The sequence below is a fragment of the Plectropomus leopardus genome, chromosome 9, assembly GCF_008729295.1.
Source record: "Plectropomus leopardus isolate mb chromosome 9, YSFRI_Pleo_2.0, whole genome shotgun sequence".
NCBI lineage: Eukaryota > Metazoa > Chordata > Actinopteri > Perciformes > Serranidae > Plectropomus > Plectropomus leopardus.
Window position 1 is genome coordinate 2,442,311 of NC_056471.1, and position 17,428 is coordinate 2,459,738.

The 17,428-nt window shown below is 38.5% G+C and overlaps 1 protein-coding gene across 1 annotated transcript in view; it reads left to right on the forward strand.

Moving 5' to 3' along the window:
• The window catches only part of slc7a11 (solute carrier family 7 member 11), a 32,077-nt gene extending 21,398 nt beyond the window's left edge, over positions 1-10,679 (forward strand). The window contains exons 8-12 of the mRNA XM_042493313.1: positions 2,287-2,390; positions 4,797-4,893; positions 5,305-5,454; positions 6,457-6,634; positions 8,525-10,679. Of these exons, the coding sequence (XP_042349247.1) occupies positions 2,287-2,390; positions 4,797-4,893; positions 5,305-5,454; positions 6,457-6,634; positions 8,525-8,580 (585 nt within the window). The 3' untranslated portion in view covers positions 8,581-10,679. The remainder of the gene's footprint in view (positions 1-2,286; positions 2,391-4,796; positions 4,894-5,304; positions 5,455-6,456; positions 6,635-8,524) is intronic.
• The last annotated feature ends 6,749 nt before the right edge of the window (positions 10,680-17,428 follow it).

The following is a 17,428-nucleotide window of genomic DNA, read 5'->3' on the forward strand; positions in this document are numbered from 1 at the left end:
GCAACATTTTTAATGTGACTTTATTACAGATCAAATTTTATTCAATTTTTGCATTTTTTAAAATACAAGTTACTGTGCTTTTAGTGGAAAACTATAAACTATAAAAAGTAAACAGAATTGTTTTGAATCTTTTTTGGCTACAGAGGAAGTGATGAACTCTGGTGACTCTAAAGGTGACCTCTGTTGGTTTCAGATTGCATTAAAACACCAGCTGTATGTATAATAAGCATATTATAACAACTTTAGCATTTTTCATTACTGATCCAGATCGTTACCATGTATTTCACTTCCTTTAACAATTTCAGGTCATGCTAAAAGGCATCTTATTAAAGAAAACTAACCAAGACAACAAAACCCAAAACCGTCCCTTCACTCTGAAGCTTGAGACCTCTTTCAGTGTGTAAATCCATAATCATAACTGCACACATTGTGATCTTTTTGTTTTCTCTACACAGTAAAATACATATTTTTTAGGACTAATCCTTTTCAGTAGGTGGAAGCTTGGGTTTGTGACAGATTTTATGACCATTTTCCTTAATGCTTTGAATGCCTCAGTGCTCTGTTAGGAATATTTAACATTTTTAAATAGAAGTCAGGCCTGCTAAAACAGTATTGCATCATTATGGAGCGGCTGCTGAGAAATGATCCTCTGTGACAACATCATTTCAGAGTCCATTGTATGAAAGCACAAATACACATGTACAAGACAAATGCAGATTTTCTTCCCTTACAGCCGGAGCTTGTCCATACAAGCATGGACTGTGATTAATATGCGCTGAATGGCTTCATGAATAATAAGCAGCTTTTGCTCCCACTTCTGCATGACCCATTTATGACAATTAATGCCAGCAGCCCTGTCAACGGCTCCTATTCCATCTAAGCAGCTGCAGTTAATTAAATAAGACAAACCGCAATCCAATAAACTCATAGCTGCAAACTTTGTAACATTCACAGCAGAACCTCACTGCCCTTTATTAAGGAGTAACATTTTGGAAAATGCACTTATTTACTTTCTACTCAAAAGTGTCTGTACGTTCAGTGCAGAGGTGGAGTCAGGACACAGAGCAATTGAAAAAGTGAGAAACAAACAGAGCCGAGTTCTGTTGAAAATCAGAATATTCTTCCTAAAAAAACCTCCTAAAGCTCACTGATAAGTGGAGGAGGTATTCAGTTCCTTTACTCCATTAAAAGTACTGATAACAGACTGTGGAAAAAATATTTTTAAAAAGAATACAACACACCCAAAAAAACTCAAAATTTTTAAGAAATACTCTCCAAAACTCAAAATGATTAAAAGAGGAAGAAAAAAAAGCACCCAAATATATCAAAATGATTTAAAAATAGATAAAAAAAACATCCCCAAATATCACTATTTAAAACAAATGAAAAAAACCTTCCCCAAAATATCAAATCATTTAAAAAACAAAAAAACAAACCCAAAATCAAAATAATTTTAAAATAGAAAAACACCCAGATATGACATCTCTTTAAAACAAATGAACAAAAACACCCTCAAATCAAAAAATGTATATAAAAAAAGAAAAGCCCCCCATTAAATTTTAATAGAAAAGAATGTGTGTTGTTTATCAAGATATTTGGCAATTCATTTTCTGTGAATTCAATTGAATTCAATTGATAGATTCTTCTTCTGTTTTTTTTAATGAAAAAATCTTAATTTGTAGAATAACTGAAGCTGTCTGATGAATATAGTGAAGCAAAAACTACAATATTTCCTGTTGAGCCCAAGTACCTCAAATTCATACATCACTACAGTACTTGATTAGATGTACTTAATAGCATTCCGCCACTGGTCATGAAGAGGTTACATGTTGTTTGTTTGATCAGAACATCAACAGAATTGTAAAATGACAGTCTGTGTGATGGGAGGTTCATGTTGGAGCTTTTTTTTAACAAGCTTCAACTGGCTACTTTTTATCTCCCTCCAAGAAAGAAAGTGTATTTCTCATGTGCTGAACCTCTCCTCTAATAAAAGTAGACAATCTGTGACACATTCTTCACTCTGATGGAGGCCTGTTAGTGACAAAAAACAATAAAGTAAGAGTTTCTTAGCACATAAGCGAGCTATCTTGATACCCAAGAGAATGAACAAGTGAATAATGTTCTATATCCTCAGGAGAAATAAGGGAATAGTATACCTTGTCATAAGTTTGAGGGTAGATCCACTGCTGATATACAGCATACTGGTCACTTATGACATCCCGACATCAACAGCTCCTGCTCACTCTGCTCGCTGTCTGTGCCTCCCTCTGTCTCTGCCCATCACAGACGTTTGCTGAGAAGCTGATGGGGAACTTCTCGATAGCGGTGCCGCTGTTTGTGGCCCTGTCCTGCTACGGCTCCATGAATGGCTGCCTCTTCGCCTTATCAAGGTACACATGCCTCCTCTTTGCTGGCCTTTGCCTCACACCTAGTACATTCACTCAAAGGGAAAGTTCACTTCAAAATCAAAAACACATATTGAGATGCAGAATGTTGGAGATATTGGCCAGTTATGTTGGCCTTCTCCCCAGTATAATGAAACTAGATGGCACTCAGCTTGTGCTATTCAAAGCACCAAAAAAAAGATAAGATAATCCACAGACCTTGTTGTGAGCAGTTTCTTTTCAGAACTATTTTCTTTCAACCGAACTACACCTGTCAACCATATAACTGCACAGAAGGAAGCGTGCATCAATTGCTTGCTTGCAGACCACCTCTGACCTAGCTAACATTACAGCTCAGCTGAGGAGGACACCATTAAGGTTTATATCTTGCTCTTTCATGAGCATGAGCATCTCGTCCAGGAGTAGATGCACGCTTCCGCCATATTATTATACTGGAGAGAAGGCAGACATCTCTACTGTCAATTTTAGAGCGACGTGTCCCTTTATCAATAAAAACACACTACATCATTATTTTAGAGAATGAGTCTGTGACATTTGTTCAGTTGTAGATGACTTCAGAAAGAATAATGACAGCTTACAGTACCTATTACACTATAAGTTGTAAAATAAAGTTGGTAGTCAAATAATAGCTGTTTCTCAAATAACAGCTGTAGGCATATGGAACAAACAAATGGGTGTTGCTGCGTGGGTTTCCATTACAGATTTACGTAAAAATTAAGTGATATTTTCAAAATGTCGATAAAACACAATCGTGAGATGATGTTTCCACTGAGTGATGTTCTGCGACTTCTCCTCTGGTGATAACATTCAAAGAAACATGGTCATGGATGTTCAAAACATTAGCAGTTTTATTTCTTTTGCAGCCACCGTACTAGCTGTCATTATTTACAATCCAAGGCAATGTAGGCGTGTTATAGTCATAATGGAAAGGCAAGCCCCTTATATGTGGGAATGGCCACATATGAGGGATTTCTGGGAGCTGATAGTCCACAATTTTACGGAAGAATTACGGATTCAAAACTTCCAGGTGATTCGCTCATTTTTTGAAGAGTTATGCGATGCAATAACACCTCTTGTAGCTCCTGCTGCATCATGAGGGAGCCAGTTCCGACTGACACGCACATAGCTATAGCATCATGTGACCTAGAGAAGCTAAAAGAAGTGTTACCATTGCAGTTTTGCTGAATATGGCTTTGCCTGAAATACCACCTCAGGTGAGTGTAAAAACTTTTTTTGCAATAAATGGGAGTGGTTTTGAAATTGACATTTTTCCATTTGACGTATTTCATATGTGGAATTCGTGCAATTTCAGGGTTAATGGAAACCCACTTTCTGGCAAAGACCAGGTAAAAATCATTTAAGGGGCGAAATTACCTGCAGTCTGGTTGCTTACATAGTAAAACTGAGTGACCATTTCCACAGACAGCACTAAATTCAAGTGTACCACAGCAGATTGATTGTAACAATCTATTTCACTGAGTAAATTTTGTTTTCATTCACTAAATTTTTCCAAGTCACTTTTACTTGAGTTTTTTTTTCTGAAAGCTGTTCAGGAACTTTTAGTGAAAATAACATTTGCAGATTTTTCATATTTAAAAGCCAATCAGGAGATCAAGGGATTAGCTATGTCATTTGAGCCAAATTGAGGCTTTTAATGTGAAATATCTGTGCAGCATATGTTGATTTTCATTGACAGTAGCTTTAAAGCAACCCAAGAGCAATTAATTGGAGGAAAGCCTCTTTCTAAAATAAGATAAAATTTATCTTAAAAAAGAGGCTTGTTCAGCCAAGTCTCATCCAGCACTCGTTAAATACTGCTGCTTAGACTGTATCATACCTCCACCTTGTGTATGATATGCTTGTGGATGGCGTCAGTTTGAAACGTGAAAGTTTGTAACAATGTGAAATAAGGAGCTGGTAAGTTCCTATAGAGTGTGAAGGAGGAGGCACAAGGTAAGGTGTAAAAAAACCATCACATTCAGACAGGAAGTGAACACTAGACTTCTGCCTGAAAGTCTGCAGTTTCTTGGACTCATCCACCACCCTATAGGGACCTTTGTGCTCCTTATATTATGTTGTTAGCACAGATGTGACAGGTTCCACCTGGCTGTGCGCTTAACTGACACATGCGGACGCAGAGGTGACTTTTGCCAATGGGCTCTTATGCAGACAACTACGGAATGAAAACAGGCTTGGTCATTGCATTGTTGATTGCATCCCTGTTGATACGGCCATTAATTTCATAATCTCAATTTGAATATGATACAAGATTCAAATAAGATGGTTTTAGTCATACAATTAATCAATTCAATATTTACTAAATTCTTACATCAGTCCTGTTTAAATTTCTGTACGTGTATGTGTGTGTGTGTTTGTGTGTGTGTTCACCAGAATGTTCTATGTGGCATCACGTGAGGGACATCTTCCTGAGGTTCTGTCTATGGTCCATGTCCACAGACACACTCCACTGGCTGCTGTCCTTATACTGGTCAGTTTACAACAATCAATTACTGATCATTAGAACACTGAATATCACTAATATCACCTTTTGAAATAACAACAGCATTTAACAAAAATCCATAATTTCATCCTTCTCACTAATGTTGAAAGAAAAAACACTCACCGTTTCCCATGGTAATTATAATCTGTTGGTAACATATTGTGGAGCAAAACACTGTTGCTATGGTTACCTATAGGTTTCATGCTGACAGATGGTTAAATAACTGACCTATGGTTGAGTGATAATAGGTTTTAATGGACACCTGCCAGGCTACCACAAATAAAATTATTTTCTTTTGCTGTGGTAGAAATAAGCAGAAAGAAATGTGTGTGTTTATGTCTGTGTGTGTGTGTGTGTGTGTGTGTGTGTGTGTGTGTGTGTGCGTGTGTGTGCGCACAGTACCCTATGACCATGCTGCAGCTGTTTGTGGGAGACATCTACAGCCTGCTGAACTTCATGAGCTTCCTGCGGTGGCTGTTCATCGGTGTGGTGGTGCTGGGTTTAATCTACCTCCGATACACAAAGCCTGACCTCCACCGCCCCTTCAAGGTCAGTCTTTACACACCTGGACTCAGCTCTAGCTGAATTGAATCTAAATCTGTGCCAACATTAATTACCATAATGCAGTTTCTGCAAAGCACAAATACGTTACATTTATACATTTCAACGTTTCTAGTGACATTTCTATGAGTTTACTTTTTTTTATCTGAAGGTGGAGGGGATCGTTGATGGCCAACCAAGATAAGCCCGCCAACTGTAGACCAAAACTGATTTTAATGGCCTGTCACAGTTTTTCCTCCTGCTTCTTTTTTAAAAAGATTTTTTATGTTATTTTGGTGACCTGTTGCTGTTTCTCCATCGGGGATAGCACCTTGACAAACATTTTCTTTTACCCATATATCTTTGTGTTTCCAAGTAGGATAGTTCCACCACAACTGGATATCAAGATGCAATCTTTTCCTACAATAATTAAGTGGTTGTGACCATGCTTTTTGTTGAAATGTAAAGAAATGTGCAGTTTTAATGTAATGTGATGTGTCTGCAGTTTGCAGAAATGCACATTTTCTCTTGGGAATGGATTAGCGTCATTGCCTTCCACTTTGGCCCATTTTGTTCTTGTAGCTAGTATTCATGTTTCACAAAAGGTTATCTGTTCCTTAAAGGGGAACAATGGCCATTTTCAAAACTCATGTTTTATTTATGGATATTTCAAAAATATTAGTAAACTTCATTAACTGTTTATTATATTTTGCCCTTTTTTCAAGTCTTGTTTGCTTTTTACAACAAGTTTTTTTTAATTTATTTTATAATTTTTTTAAATTTTTCTAAACAAATTTTCAATTAATTTTCTGGTACTTTTTACAAACTAATTGCTAATTTTTGGGTCGCTTCTTCTTTGGTGGCTCTTTGCCTTCTTCTCGTGTTTATGAAGGAAATACAATCAATTCGCTCAGGTTTCAAAGGGTTTAATATGCATGCACATCTTTGTGTGTGCTTACATACAGTATGCAGATAATAATATTAACAGACATCAATTCTGTGGTCTCACAGGTCCCGCTCTTCATCCCTGTGGTGTTCTGCCTCACATGTTTCTTCATGGTCTCCCTGTCTCTGTACTCGGACCCAGTCAACACGGGGATTGGATTTGCCATTTCCCTCACTGGCATCCCCGCCTACTACATCTTTATTTACTTCAACCACAGACCAAAGTGGCTTCAGAGGGCTTTAGGTGAGTCATCACTACCACCTTTCGCAGTGGTATAATATGTGGCTGATTGGCTGGACAGCACCTGGCATGGCAGTATGATACGCAGATGTGCAGCATCAGTTTATAAGCCAAAGCAAACCTGTCCATATACTTTCACCCAGATGGCCGGTGTTCACTGTATGTATGTACAGCCAAACCATAATGTTTTTTTCTAAACTCAACTACATGCTTTTTCTGACATTCCTACGTTGGCATCCCTGGTCATTAACAGCAGACACAGGAAGATGCCTAGAGTGCAATATGTAGACCTGCAAGTCCACTGACAAAGCAACGATATGTGATGACTTGGGATGAGAACATGATAGACGAAAATAAATGGAATCAGTTTTGGTATTCCTGCTCATGCTTTTCATGTCATGTAGCCCAGATTTTAAACAACACGGATTTTTTTTTTTTTTTTTTTTACATAAAAGTCAGTTCACTCATTATGGAAAAAAGAAAAATAATAGAATGTCTGTTATGGTCACAATGTCTGAAAAACAACCCCTAATGATTCGATATGGGTTATCTGTTGTATAAATGTTAGATAGAAAAATTGGGGCACAAATTTAAAACCTGAAGGCATTTAGCAAGCAGGGAAAGTGTAAGGCAGTAGATATACTTGCCTTTTAACCCTTAGGGCCTGCTTAAATATTACACAAACTCATACTACTCTGCTGTAAAATCTGCTTTTCAAAATCAAGCTTTAACAAAAATTTTATTGATATTATTTTCTACTGTTATTGAATTAATTTATAGCCCAACATCAGTCGGAATTATAAATACCAAATTCTCATTTATTTTCAGAATTTTATCCATTCAAATGCCATGATGCCACTTTGTTTTTAGAAAAAAAAAGAACACAAAGAATGAATTATTTTCAATATACCACATACTAAGTATATATTTTTTTCTTATTATCATAGCCTGGGATATGTCAATGATTAGCAGCAGAGTTGATTGTTATACATTATTGTTTTTGTATATTAATATGATTTTATACTTTCTTTGAGTTTGTTTTTTTTTTTAACCAACATCGGTCCTAATAATGACTATTAAATATTTTCATCCTTTAAATTAGCAGGGTTTTGTCATGATGCTACTATGGTTTTAGATAGAAAAAAATGATGATCCCATATGTCAGTTATTACAAGCAACATAGATTGTGACAGTGCACCTAGTGGAAATAGCATGTTATTTCACCATATGCCAAATATGGTAAAAATGACAAGTCACCAGGTGGAAATAAAATAGAAAAATTAGAAATTCCAAGGCAAAAGCCCAGAATGACACCCAGAAATAATACTATGCATGTTTTTATGCTTCTGTATGATCAAAAATATATTTTTTGCACTTGACAGTCTGAATGTAACAATTTAGTTTATTGACTTATTGTTGGAGCTGAGCTGGAAATTCACAGATTAAAGAAAAAACAACAAAAAACAACAACAAAAAAAAAAAAACAATCTTGCCAAAATGTATGCTATATGCATGAACACAGGCAAAAACATCAAAAATCAATAGGGTAAAGTCACTTAAACACCAGATTGAACTGGATTTTTTCCTGTTTGATGGCATGGTTAAAAAGTTCTATATGCCATGCCTGAGAACGCATAGATAATCATAAAAGAACGTGAGGGAAGCCCTCAGGTGGCAACAATATCTTCAGCAAGTGTGTTGGTCTTCCAGTGCTGCCAAGCTGCTGTGCTATTTTATTTATTTTTTTTGCTAATGAAATCTTATTCCCATGTTGTAATGGTTTTGTGTATTTAAAATTCCTGTCATTATTTCAACCAAACATTCTCATGAACTTCATATCTGTCATTTCACCTTCTATGTAACACGAGGGTATGATTTTCTTTGTGTCCCCAGATTCCTTTAACAGAACCCTGCAGATCCTCCTGCTTGTCATCCCTGCTGAGCAATAACAGCTCTCGAACGCTATATCACCTCCTTGGTCCCTGCGAATCCCACATAGAGTTTACACTAAGTTGAACTGTTATACTCTCCAAAACTCTTTTAAGACAAAGATTGAAAGTTAGAAATGTCTGTGCTGAATGAGAGTTTATATAGTGTGTTTTATTAAAGGATAAAAGATTTATGTTGAAAGAAATGAAATTTGTTGTCATCGTTTTTGTTAACATTGTGATTATTCCCCGAAAATTGCCATTTTCTTCTCGACCCACTCTTACTGTGTGACTAAACAGAGCATGTCACTGCACATGATACAGTGTTAGTATGTATTATCATTCAGTGTCTGGACTAATGTGAGCTTATTATTCTGTATATCATCTGATTCTTTGTAGAAATGATTGTGCCATGTTATCACCATTTCCTTGAAGTCGAAGCAACGTTATCTCACATAAAGACATGAAAAGACTTACCTCTTAACATAATGATGGCATGTAATGTAAAAAATTACAGGTGGCAGCACAGTTGGCTTTCAGTATAAAAAATACTTGGCTCCACCTGTTTAGGCAGTTGAGGCAACAAAACCACTTGTTTAGATTTAGATAGAGATGTGATGAAACTACTTAAAGGATGTATGTGTGTAAAGTTTAAAGTAGTTTGCAGTGACTTTTAGTTTCACACAGGACATGAACAGCCGTCTTCTGGGTAAAAGTCCCATGTTTGTTGGATCCCTCCATCCTGACATCCTCCCTATAGGCCCATTTCCACTGGAGGAACTCGGGGGGAGTTTTATGGGGTCTCATCCGCTGGTGTGTGTCTCCGCCACAGAAACTGCCCTAGGAGGGCAAAACAAGTCCCTGCCTTGGGTTAATTACTTCAGTACGGCCCCAAAAAACTGCTGGGTGGGATGTAAACAAAACAAGTGCCATTTTTAATGCTGCAATCCTGTGATGTCTGAATAAATGATGACTTTTAAACTGCGAAAATCCACATGAATGGCCTCAATTTGGAAACTCTGAGATAATTTTATAACACGAGTTGCTGACTTTATGTCAAAATGCATAAACGTGACGGGCAAAAGTCAATGTTTGGTCAGTGGTAAGAAATATTTTTATTAATTCATGTACAGAAATAGCTATCAACCTCTTGTTGAAACGCTCTGGAAATTAAAATGCAACCCATCTTCTTTGTAGCTTCCATGTTGTTCCCGCTTTATGACCTCAAAGGTCATGAACAATGACTTCCCAACTCGGAAAGTTTGACCCCACGACATCACATGAACGCAGTGTAAAACCCAGAAGAAGAGAGAAGAACATCAACTCTGGAGTCCAGTGTCCTAGCGGGGACATACACTGCAATGGAGACAAAAGTTTAGAGGACCAACTTTGAGGCCTTTCTTTTAAATGTTAGCCTTCTAGTGTGATGTAACTGAGCCAAGGAAGTCATGTGTCCAACATGACAAAGGATTGTAATTGATTTTCCACTGTTTCTATGGTGCAGTGGTAATTTTAACACAGTAGTGGCCACCATTACATATAACAGTGAAGAGGTCATTGTTATTTTAATGTATTTCTTTGAGAGCAGATCTAAACCACAGAGTCAAATGTGTTGATTATGTTTCTTAACTTGTTTTTAGGAGGTACAAATTTCAAACATTGTGAAATGAGCACCATGTCTTTGAATTTCAATACCAGCCACTGCGAACAATAACAGAATGGGGTTCTCTGTTATAAAGGTTGAACTAAAGGACATATTCCCAGGAACAGGTAGTGTGTATTGTAACACATCCTAATGAAATGTTGATAATTATCCCTGTTCCTGAAATTTGTATTTGAATCCAGTTGCAGGTTGAAAATACCAAAATTTGCCAACAAATCTAAACCCTAGTCTGTTCTTGCCTTTTAATGTACAGTCTACAAATCATTCAGGTAATATTAGCAGAGTTCTCCTTTTGTTGTTCACGAAAAAGTTTGTGCTTTTAGGTGTCAAATGCAAAACTAGTTCAAAACACAGAGAACATACCTGTTCTCCTCAACTTGCTGTAATAATGCTCAATTCTCTGTTTGTATTCTCTGTCAGATTGGGTAGCTATATTAAATTTGTTGAGCCAGTTCAATTTTACCATGTCGTCCTGCTGTTTGTGTGTCTGGTACACCCAGCGGAAATGAAATGTCACAACTGTGTCACAATATGTGACTGTGAAAGCGCTTTTGTGTGATCACAGTACTGCACTGTAACATTGTTTTGTCTTACATGCTGAAAAATAACTGCTTGGCCATCCTAAAATGGTTAATCTGGTTGACCAGTTTAAGGCATGTTTTTGCACAATCTTTGATGGTTTAGGTGGTCATATCAGCTTGTGATGGTCACTCCTATCCTCTGAAGTTCCTGTAAAACTGAAACCAAACAACCAAACAAATCAATGTCCTTGAGTCTGGAGAAGTTGTAGTTTCACGAGCAGGAACTATGAAAAGCAAAGGGCATAAATCAGTTCAGTCTGCTGTCATGGGATATACTTAAAGATAAATGGGCGCAGCTTGATAGGCTGCTCACACCAGCATGTCCGGCTGGTGGCCCACCTAGCTAAACCATCAAAGAGCAGCAACAACTGGATCAGGACCATCTACGACCATCTTCAACCAGCTAAAACCATTCATTCATTGTGCATAACTGCTTGTCCTCATAAGGGTTGCGGTGGTTAGTACTGCCGCAACACATCTTCCTGTGTGGCGGCAGTGCTAACCACCACACCATCGTGCTGCCCCAACTAAAACTAAATACCAGCATAAGCTGTAAATTTTAGCTGTTTTTTTTTCAGTAGCGTTGCCAAATAGCTTAGTGTTATGCGTCACTTTAGTTATGGCATTGTATCATTATTGCATTTGCATTTTTGCATTCTCGATGAGATCTTATTTGTAGCGTTTCATTAACTCACTGTTCTTCTTCCTTTTTGTATTTCTGCCATTTTCTCCTCTGCTTAAAAGACTCCTAAGACTCTTAAAAGTCCTTCTTCCTACTCCTAACATAGTTTTTCTGTAGGAGCTATCTTACGGTCTAAGATGCTTTGTGAATGCATTTTATCCATACCTGGACCTTGTTCTAACTACAATAGTAAATTCTTTGAAAATTCACCAGTCTAAGAATTTTGTCAGAATTTCATCACAAGGAGTAACTCTTTTGTACCAGGAAGCCTTTGTGAATACGGCCCCAGACTGCAGTCGAATACCCCTTTTTGCTAAGGAAGGTTCCTAACTGAGTGAGATGAACCAGAAGTACTGTTCGAATTCTCCTAAAATTAAGGAAAGGTGCATCAATGCATCCTTCATAATCTCCTTTAGCATAGGATACACAAGAGCATCCTTTACCAAAAGAAAGGAGAGAATCCGCCCCACAATTCTTTGCAGCAACAACTTTTAAAGTGACGAGCGACTTCGGCCGCTATTTGGGGAATCAGCTGATTCATGACATCACAGATCCACAGTCTGTATGAGCCAAAACAACTTCAAAACACTAACACGTCAACATGGAGCTGTGTACTGAGCTGTGTGAGCTGCTTCTTAAGCTTTAATATACACAGGCTCATAATCACATCATTGCCCTGAATTAACATATGAACATATTTGTCATTCCAAACACTAACCCGCCAACATGGAGCTGTGTACTGAGCTGTGTGAGCTGCTTCTTAAGCTTTAATATACACAGGCTCATAATCACATCATTGCCCTGAATTAACATATGAACATATTTGTCATTATATATTATATTATTTGCTATATATATATATATATATATGTATCTTATATTCTCATTTTGTTATTATTATCATACCATGTTTTATGTGTATTTAATATTAGTATTGACTTTTCTCTCTAATAGAGCTGGAGTCCAAATTTTGAAGTTAGGGAAAATGTCAAAGGAAAAAAAAGAAAAAAGTTCGGTGAAATGTCTCCTGAAAAAAAAAACATGAAAAAAAAAAACTCTTTTTTGCAGTTTGGGTCCTAATTTTGAACTGCAAAATAACAAACACTCAATCAAACTGAGAGAAACAGCAGGAATGCTGATAATCCTCTGTTAGTTTGTGACTGGAAGCAACACCTTTCACATTTCATGCAGTCATTTCATCCATTTCGGACATAAAAATAGTGATTAATACAGCTTTAACAAGTTTCCAGAGTGTTGTGTCTCTTACATCCAGGTAGCATGCTGATGTTCCAGCACTAACATTAGGACCTTTTGTCATTTGATTCAATGGTTATTATGACTTTCCATCACCTTCCCGACCGCATGTGGACTCTCTGCTCCCCTGGTAGTCTGCTCGCATTTCACATTAGCCAGTCAGAGTGCGGCAGCACCACCTCTTCCCTCCTGCATCACGAATGAAGTGGCTTGGCCCTGTGTGGCCTGGTGTGGTTATAGTCTTACTCCAAAGGGTGTGAGTGTATGTGTGTGTGTGTGTGCGTGCGTGCGTGCGTGCGTGTGTGTGTGCATGCGTGCGTGCGTGTGTGTGTGTGACGTGCAGTCTGCTGATGTGGCTGCTCTCCATTCCTCCCGGGTGGGATTTGCAGGTAATCTGTCTGTGTAAACCGCTGCCCTGTGGCACACTGCATTCCCTCTCAGCACTGTAAATGGAGGGCTTTTACTGCTGATGAGAGGATGGCAGCATGGAGACAAAATGCCCAGGAGCTTCCACTTTAGCGCTGAGCCATAAAAAAGCTGGCTTAAACTCAGCTAGCATTAGCCTTTGTGAGAGCAGAGCTAGCTGTGCCCACACTGCAGTCGCCTGAAGCTTTTTTTAGAGGCTGTCACTGCTCAGGTTGTAGTGTTACTTTAACATTTATTTAAATGACTTCACATGAGCATTAATTAACACATGAGGGGAGGCCCTACTTCATAGTGCTTTACAAGTAGCCTCTCACAGTCTGGTTAAACTCTATGTTACTAAGGACAGTGTAAGATAATGTAAACATTTAAGTTGCTACATTATTTTCGCTGTATTAACCCTTAGGGACTGTTTTTGGTGCATTTTACATGCTTTTCATTCTTATTTTTTTTTCTTTTAATTTTGGCTGTGTTCATGCATATGGCGTACATTTTTGCAATATTTATTATATATATATTTATATGTTTTTGTTCAACCTAATTATGTCATTTTTGTTTAAACCATATTAGGCACATGGAGAAAATACATGCTATTTGCCCTAAACAATTCATGTTGTGTGCTTTTTTCATCTTAAAACATAGTGGCATCATGACAGAAACCTGGCATTTAAAGGGTTAAAATTAACTAAATGAAAAGAGAAAATAATATTAATGTATAATATTTTTTAAAAGCTTAATTTTTAAAAGTGCATTTTGTGTACAGAGTGATGTGTTTGCAATATTAAAGCAGGCCCGAAGGGTTAAAGGAAATTCAGCTGGGCGTCTAACCTTGCCCTCTTTAGCATTCATAGGCAACATATGAAATGGTGTAAAATACACTTTAATATTATTGTAAGCAGTTTTAGGGACAAAAAATAAACTGAAAATATAAATACAGTATCACCTTACCCACTGAGGTGATGTAGAGGGGGCTGATATGCAAAAAGGTGCTCTATCTGAAGTGACCTCTGCTTTTATTCCTTATCTTGGGTCTTCCTGGTGAAGTGGAAACCTAGGACTCTAGGTTTCTAGTAACACAAATATTTTGTCTAAAATGGATCTCCTTGCTGACCGCAAGTTAGACTTTTTATGTTTAACTGAAACGTGGCAGCAGCCGAATGACTTTACTCCACTTAATGATGCCACTCCTCCGGGGTTTGTTTACATCGCTCAACCTCGTGATTCCGGTCGAGGGGGAGGTCTCGTGATAATTTACCGCGAGAAGTGGAGGATAGCGCCTGTGAATGCTCCTGTCTGTCACTCATTTGAGGCCACTGTATGTCAGCTCTCTGGCCCTATTCCTACTATTGTTGCCACCTTGTATCGCCCACCGAAGCCTAACAAGGACTTTATTACCGACTTCTCAGCCTTTCTGATGCACCTTTCCACACTCTCACCAAACATAATACTTCTGGGGGATTTTAACATTCATATGGACAATGCCAATAATACTCTCACCAAAGACTTCACATCCTGTTTGAACAGTTTTGGACTGCAGCAATATATCAATTTTCCCACACATGCTAAAGGACATATCCTGGACTTAATCTGCTGCTCAGGTGTTACACCTGTTGGCTGCAAAGCAGATTCCCTCCCTCTCTCAGACCATATGTTTTTATCATTCAGTGTTAATCTCTCACTCTCCAAATCCAACCCTCCACGCAATATAACTTTCCGTAAAAATTAAGGACATCAACCTGGATAATTTATCCTCTTGTATCAACAGACTTCCCAGTGTTGACAGGTTTTCTACCCCAGATGAACTGCTCTCACACTACAACAACTGCCTTCATAACCTTTTAAATACTCTTGCTCTTGCACTCAAAACTAGATCTGTGTCATTCACTCATACTGCACCTTGGTTTACCTCCACTCTCAGACAGTTAAAAAGCAAAAGGACGTCAACTTGAAAGACTCTATAGGAAAACCGGTCTCACTGTCCACAAGGACATGTATTCAAATCATATTCTCTACTACAAAGACTGCATTTCTACAGCCAAATCCATATACTATTCTGGTTTAATCAGTTCAAATGAGGGTGACTCTAAGGCCTTTTTCTCCCTGCTCACAAATATTACAAAACCGCCAGAGTCACTTCCTCCTCACCTGTACTCTTCTGATTTCTGCAACACTTTGGTATCATTTTTCTCTTCAAAAATCGAACATATTCACCAACAACTTACATCCACCTCTGCTCCAACTTCACCTGCTCTAGTTCCATTTGCCCCCACCCATTCACTCTCAGTATTCACCCTACCTTCAGTCAATGAAGTTTCCAAATTCATTAAGAAATCCAAATCGTCAACCTGCCAATTAGACCCTCTTCCCACTGTCCTTGTAAAAAGCCACCCTCCCCTCTCTGTCCCCTCTCATCACAGACTTCATACACTCTTCCCTTACCACTGGTGTTGTGCCTTCTGCCCTCAAAACAGCTGCTGTAAACCCAGTACTCAAGAAACTTGGTTCTGATCCCCAATAACCTCAATAATTTCCGCCCAATCTCAAATCTTCCATTCATTTCCAAAATTCTTGAAAAAACAGTTGCTGCTCAACTTCACACCCCATCTATCCTGCAATAATTTATATGAACAATTTCAATCTGGTTTCCGTCCCTTCCATAGCACTGAAACAGCACTCCTTAAAGTCACTAATGACTTCCTCCTTGCTGCTGACTCTGGTTCACTATCCATTCTCCTTCTGCTTGATCTGACTGCGGCAATCGACACAGTTTCCCACACCATCCTTCTGGACAGACTTTCCTCTCTTGGCATCACAAAACACACCTCTTAACTGGTTTCATTCATACCTTTCAGGCCGCACTCAGTTCATTCAGTTAAAATCATTCACCTCCCATCCAGTCCCCGTTACCTCAGGTGTTCCCCAGGGCTCTGTCCTGGGGCCCCTGCTGTTCATTATTTACCTTCTCCCCCTCGGGTACATTTTCCGCAAACATCATATTCACTTTCATTGCTACGCGGATGACACCCAGCTCTACCTTTCAGCCAAACCTAACTCCACACTCCACCTTCGTCCCTCACCAATTGCCTCCTTGAAATAAAATCCTGGTTCACCTCTAACTTCCTTAAATTAAATTGCAATAAAACAGAACTTCTTTTAATAGGCACAAAATCTATGTTAAACAAACTCCATAATTTCTCTATACCCGTCGATAACTTCTCCATCTCTCCCTCCCCTCAGGTTAAGAGTCTGGGTATCATCCTCGACAGCACCCTCTCCTTCGCCTCCCATGTCAATAATATCACTCGGTCTGCCTACTTCCATCTTCGTAACATCAACTGGCTTCGTCCTTCTCTTACTCCTCACTCAACTGCTGTTCTTGTTCACAGTCTGGTCACCTCCCGTTTAGATTATTGCAACTCTCTTCTCTTTGGCCTTCCACATAAAAACCCTCCATAAACTACAACTGGTCCAAAACTCAGCTGCCCGTATCATTACATGCACCCCTTTAATCCATCACATCACACCTATTCTACAACAGCTATATTGGCTCCCCATCACATACCGCATCAACTACAAAAATACTCCTCCTTACCTTCAAAGCTGTCCACAACCTTGCCCCACCATATCTCTCTGACCTCCTTCACATACACGCTACACCCACCTGCACCCTCAGATCTTCTTCCTCCATCCATCTCATCGTCCCCCCCGCCGTCTTGTTACCAGAGCGGCTAAATGCTCTGCTCCCCAGCTCTGGAACTCACTCCCACCTGACCCCCGTAACTCAGACTCACTACCACATTTCAAATCCAAGCTCAAAACCCATCTGTTTAAACTGGCTTACTCCCTCTGATCACAATTGCATTGTCTAATTTTATATTGTATTTCTATATTTTATTTTGTCTTTTTAATATTGTGTCTGCTACATGTTGATGATGTAAGGTGACCTTGAGTGTCAAGAAAGGCGCCTATAAATAAAATGCATTATTATTATTATTATTGAAATAGGGGAAATCTGCCACATAGCTTTTATCAGCCACCTGCTGTTTTTGTTATATTTCAGCTTTTTCCTTTCATTTCTGACAGATAGAATGATGTCTAATATTTGAATAGGTTTGAAAAGATTGTGTTGGGCACAAACAAAGAAAGGACCCACAAAGCAGACACAGGAAGAATTGCAGTTCAGGGTGTTTTAATTACAAACAAAGTCCGTACACGGTAAATCAGTCCTCAGGCAGAGGTATCAAAAATGGCAGGCAAAAGAGTAGT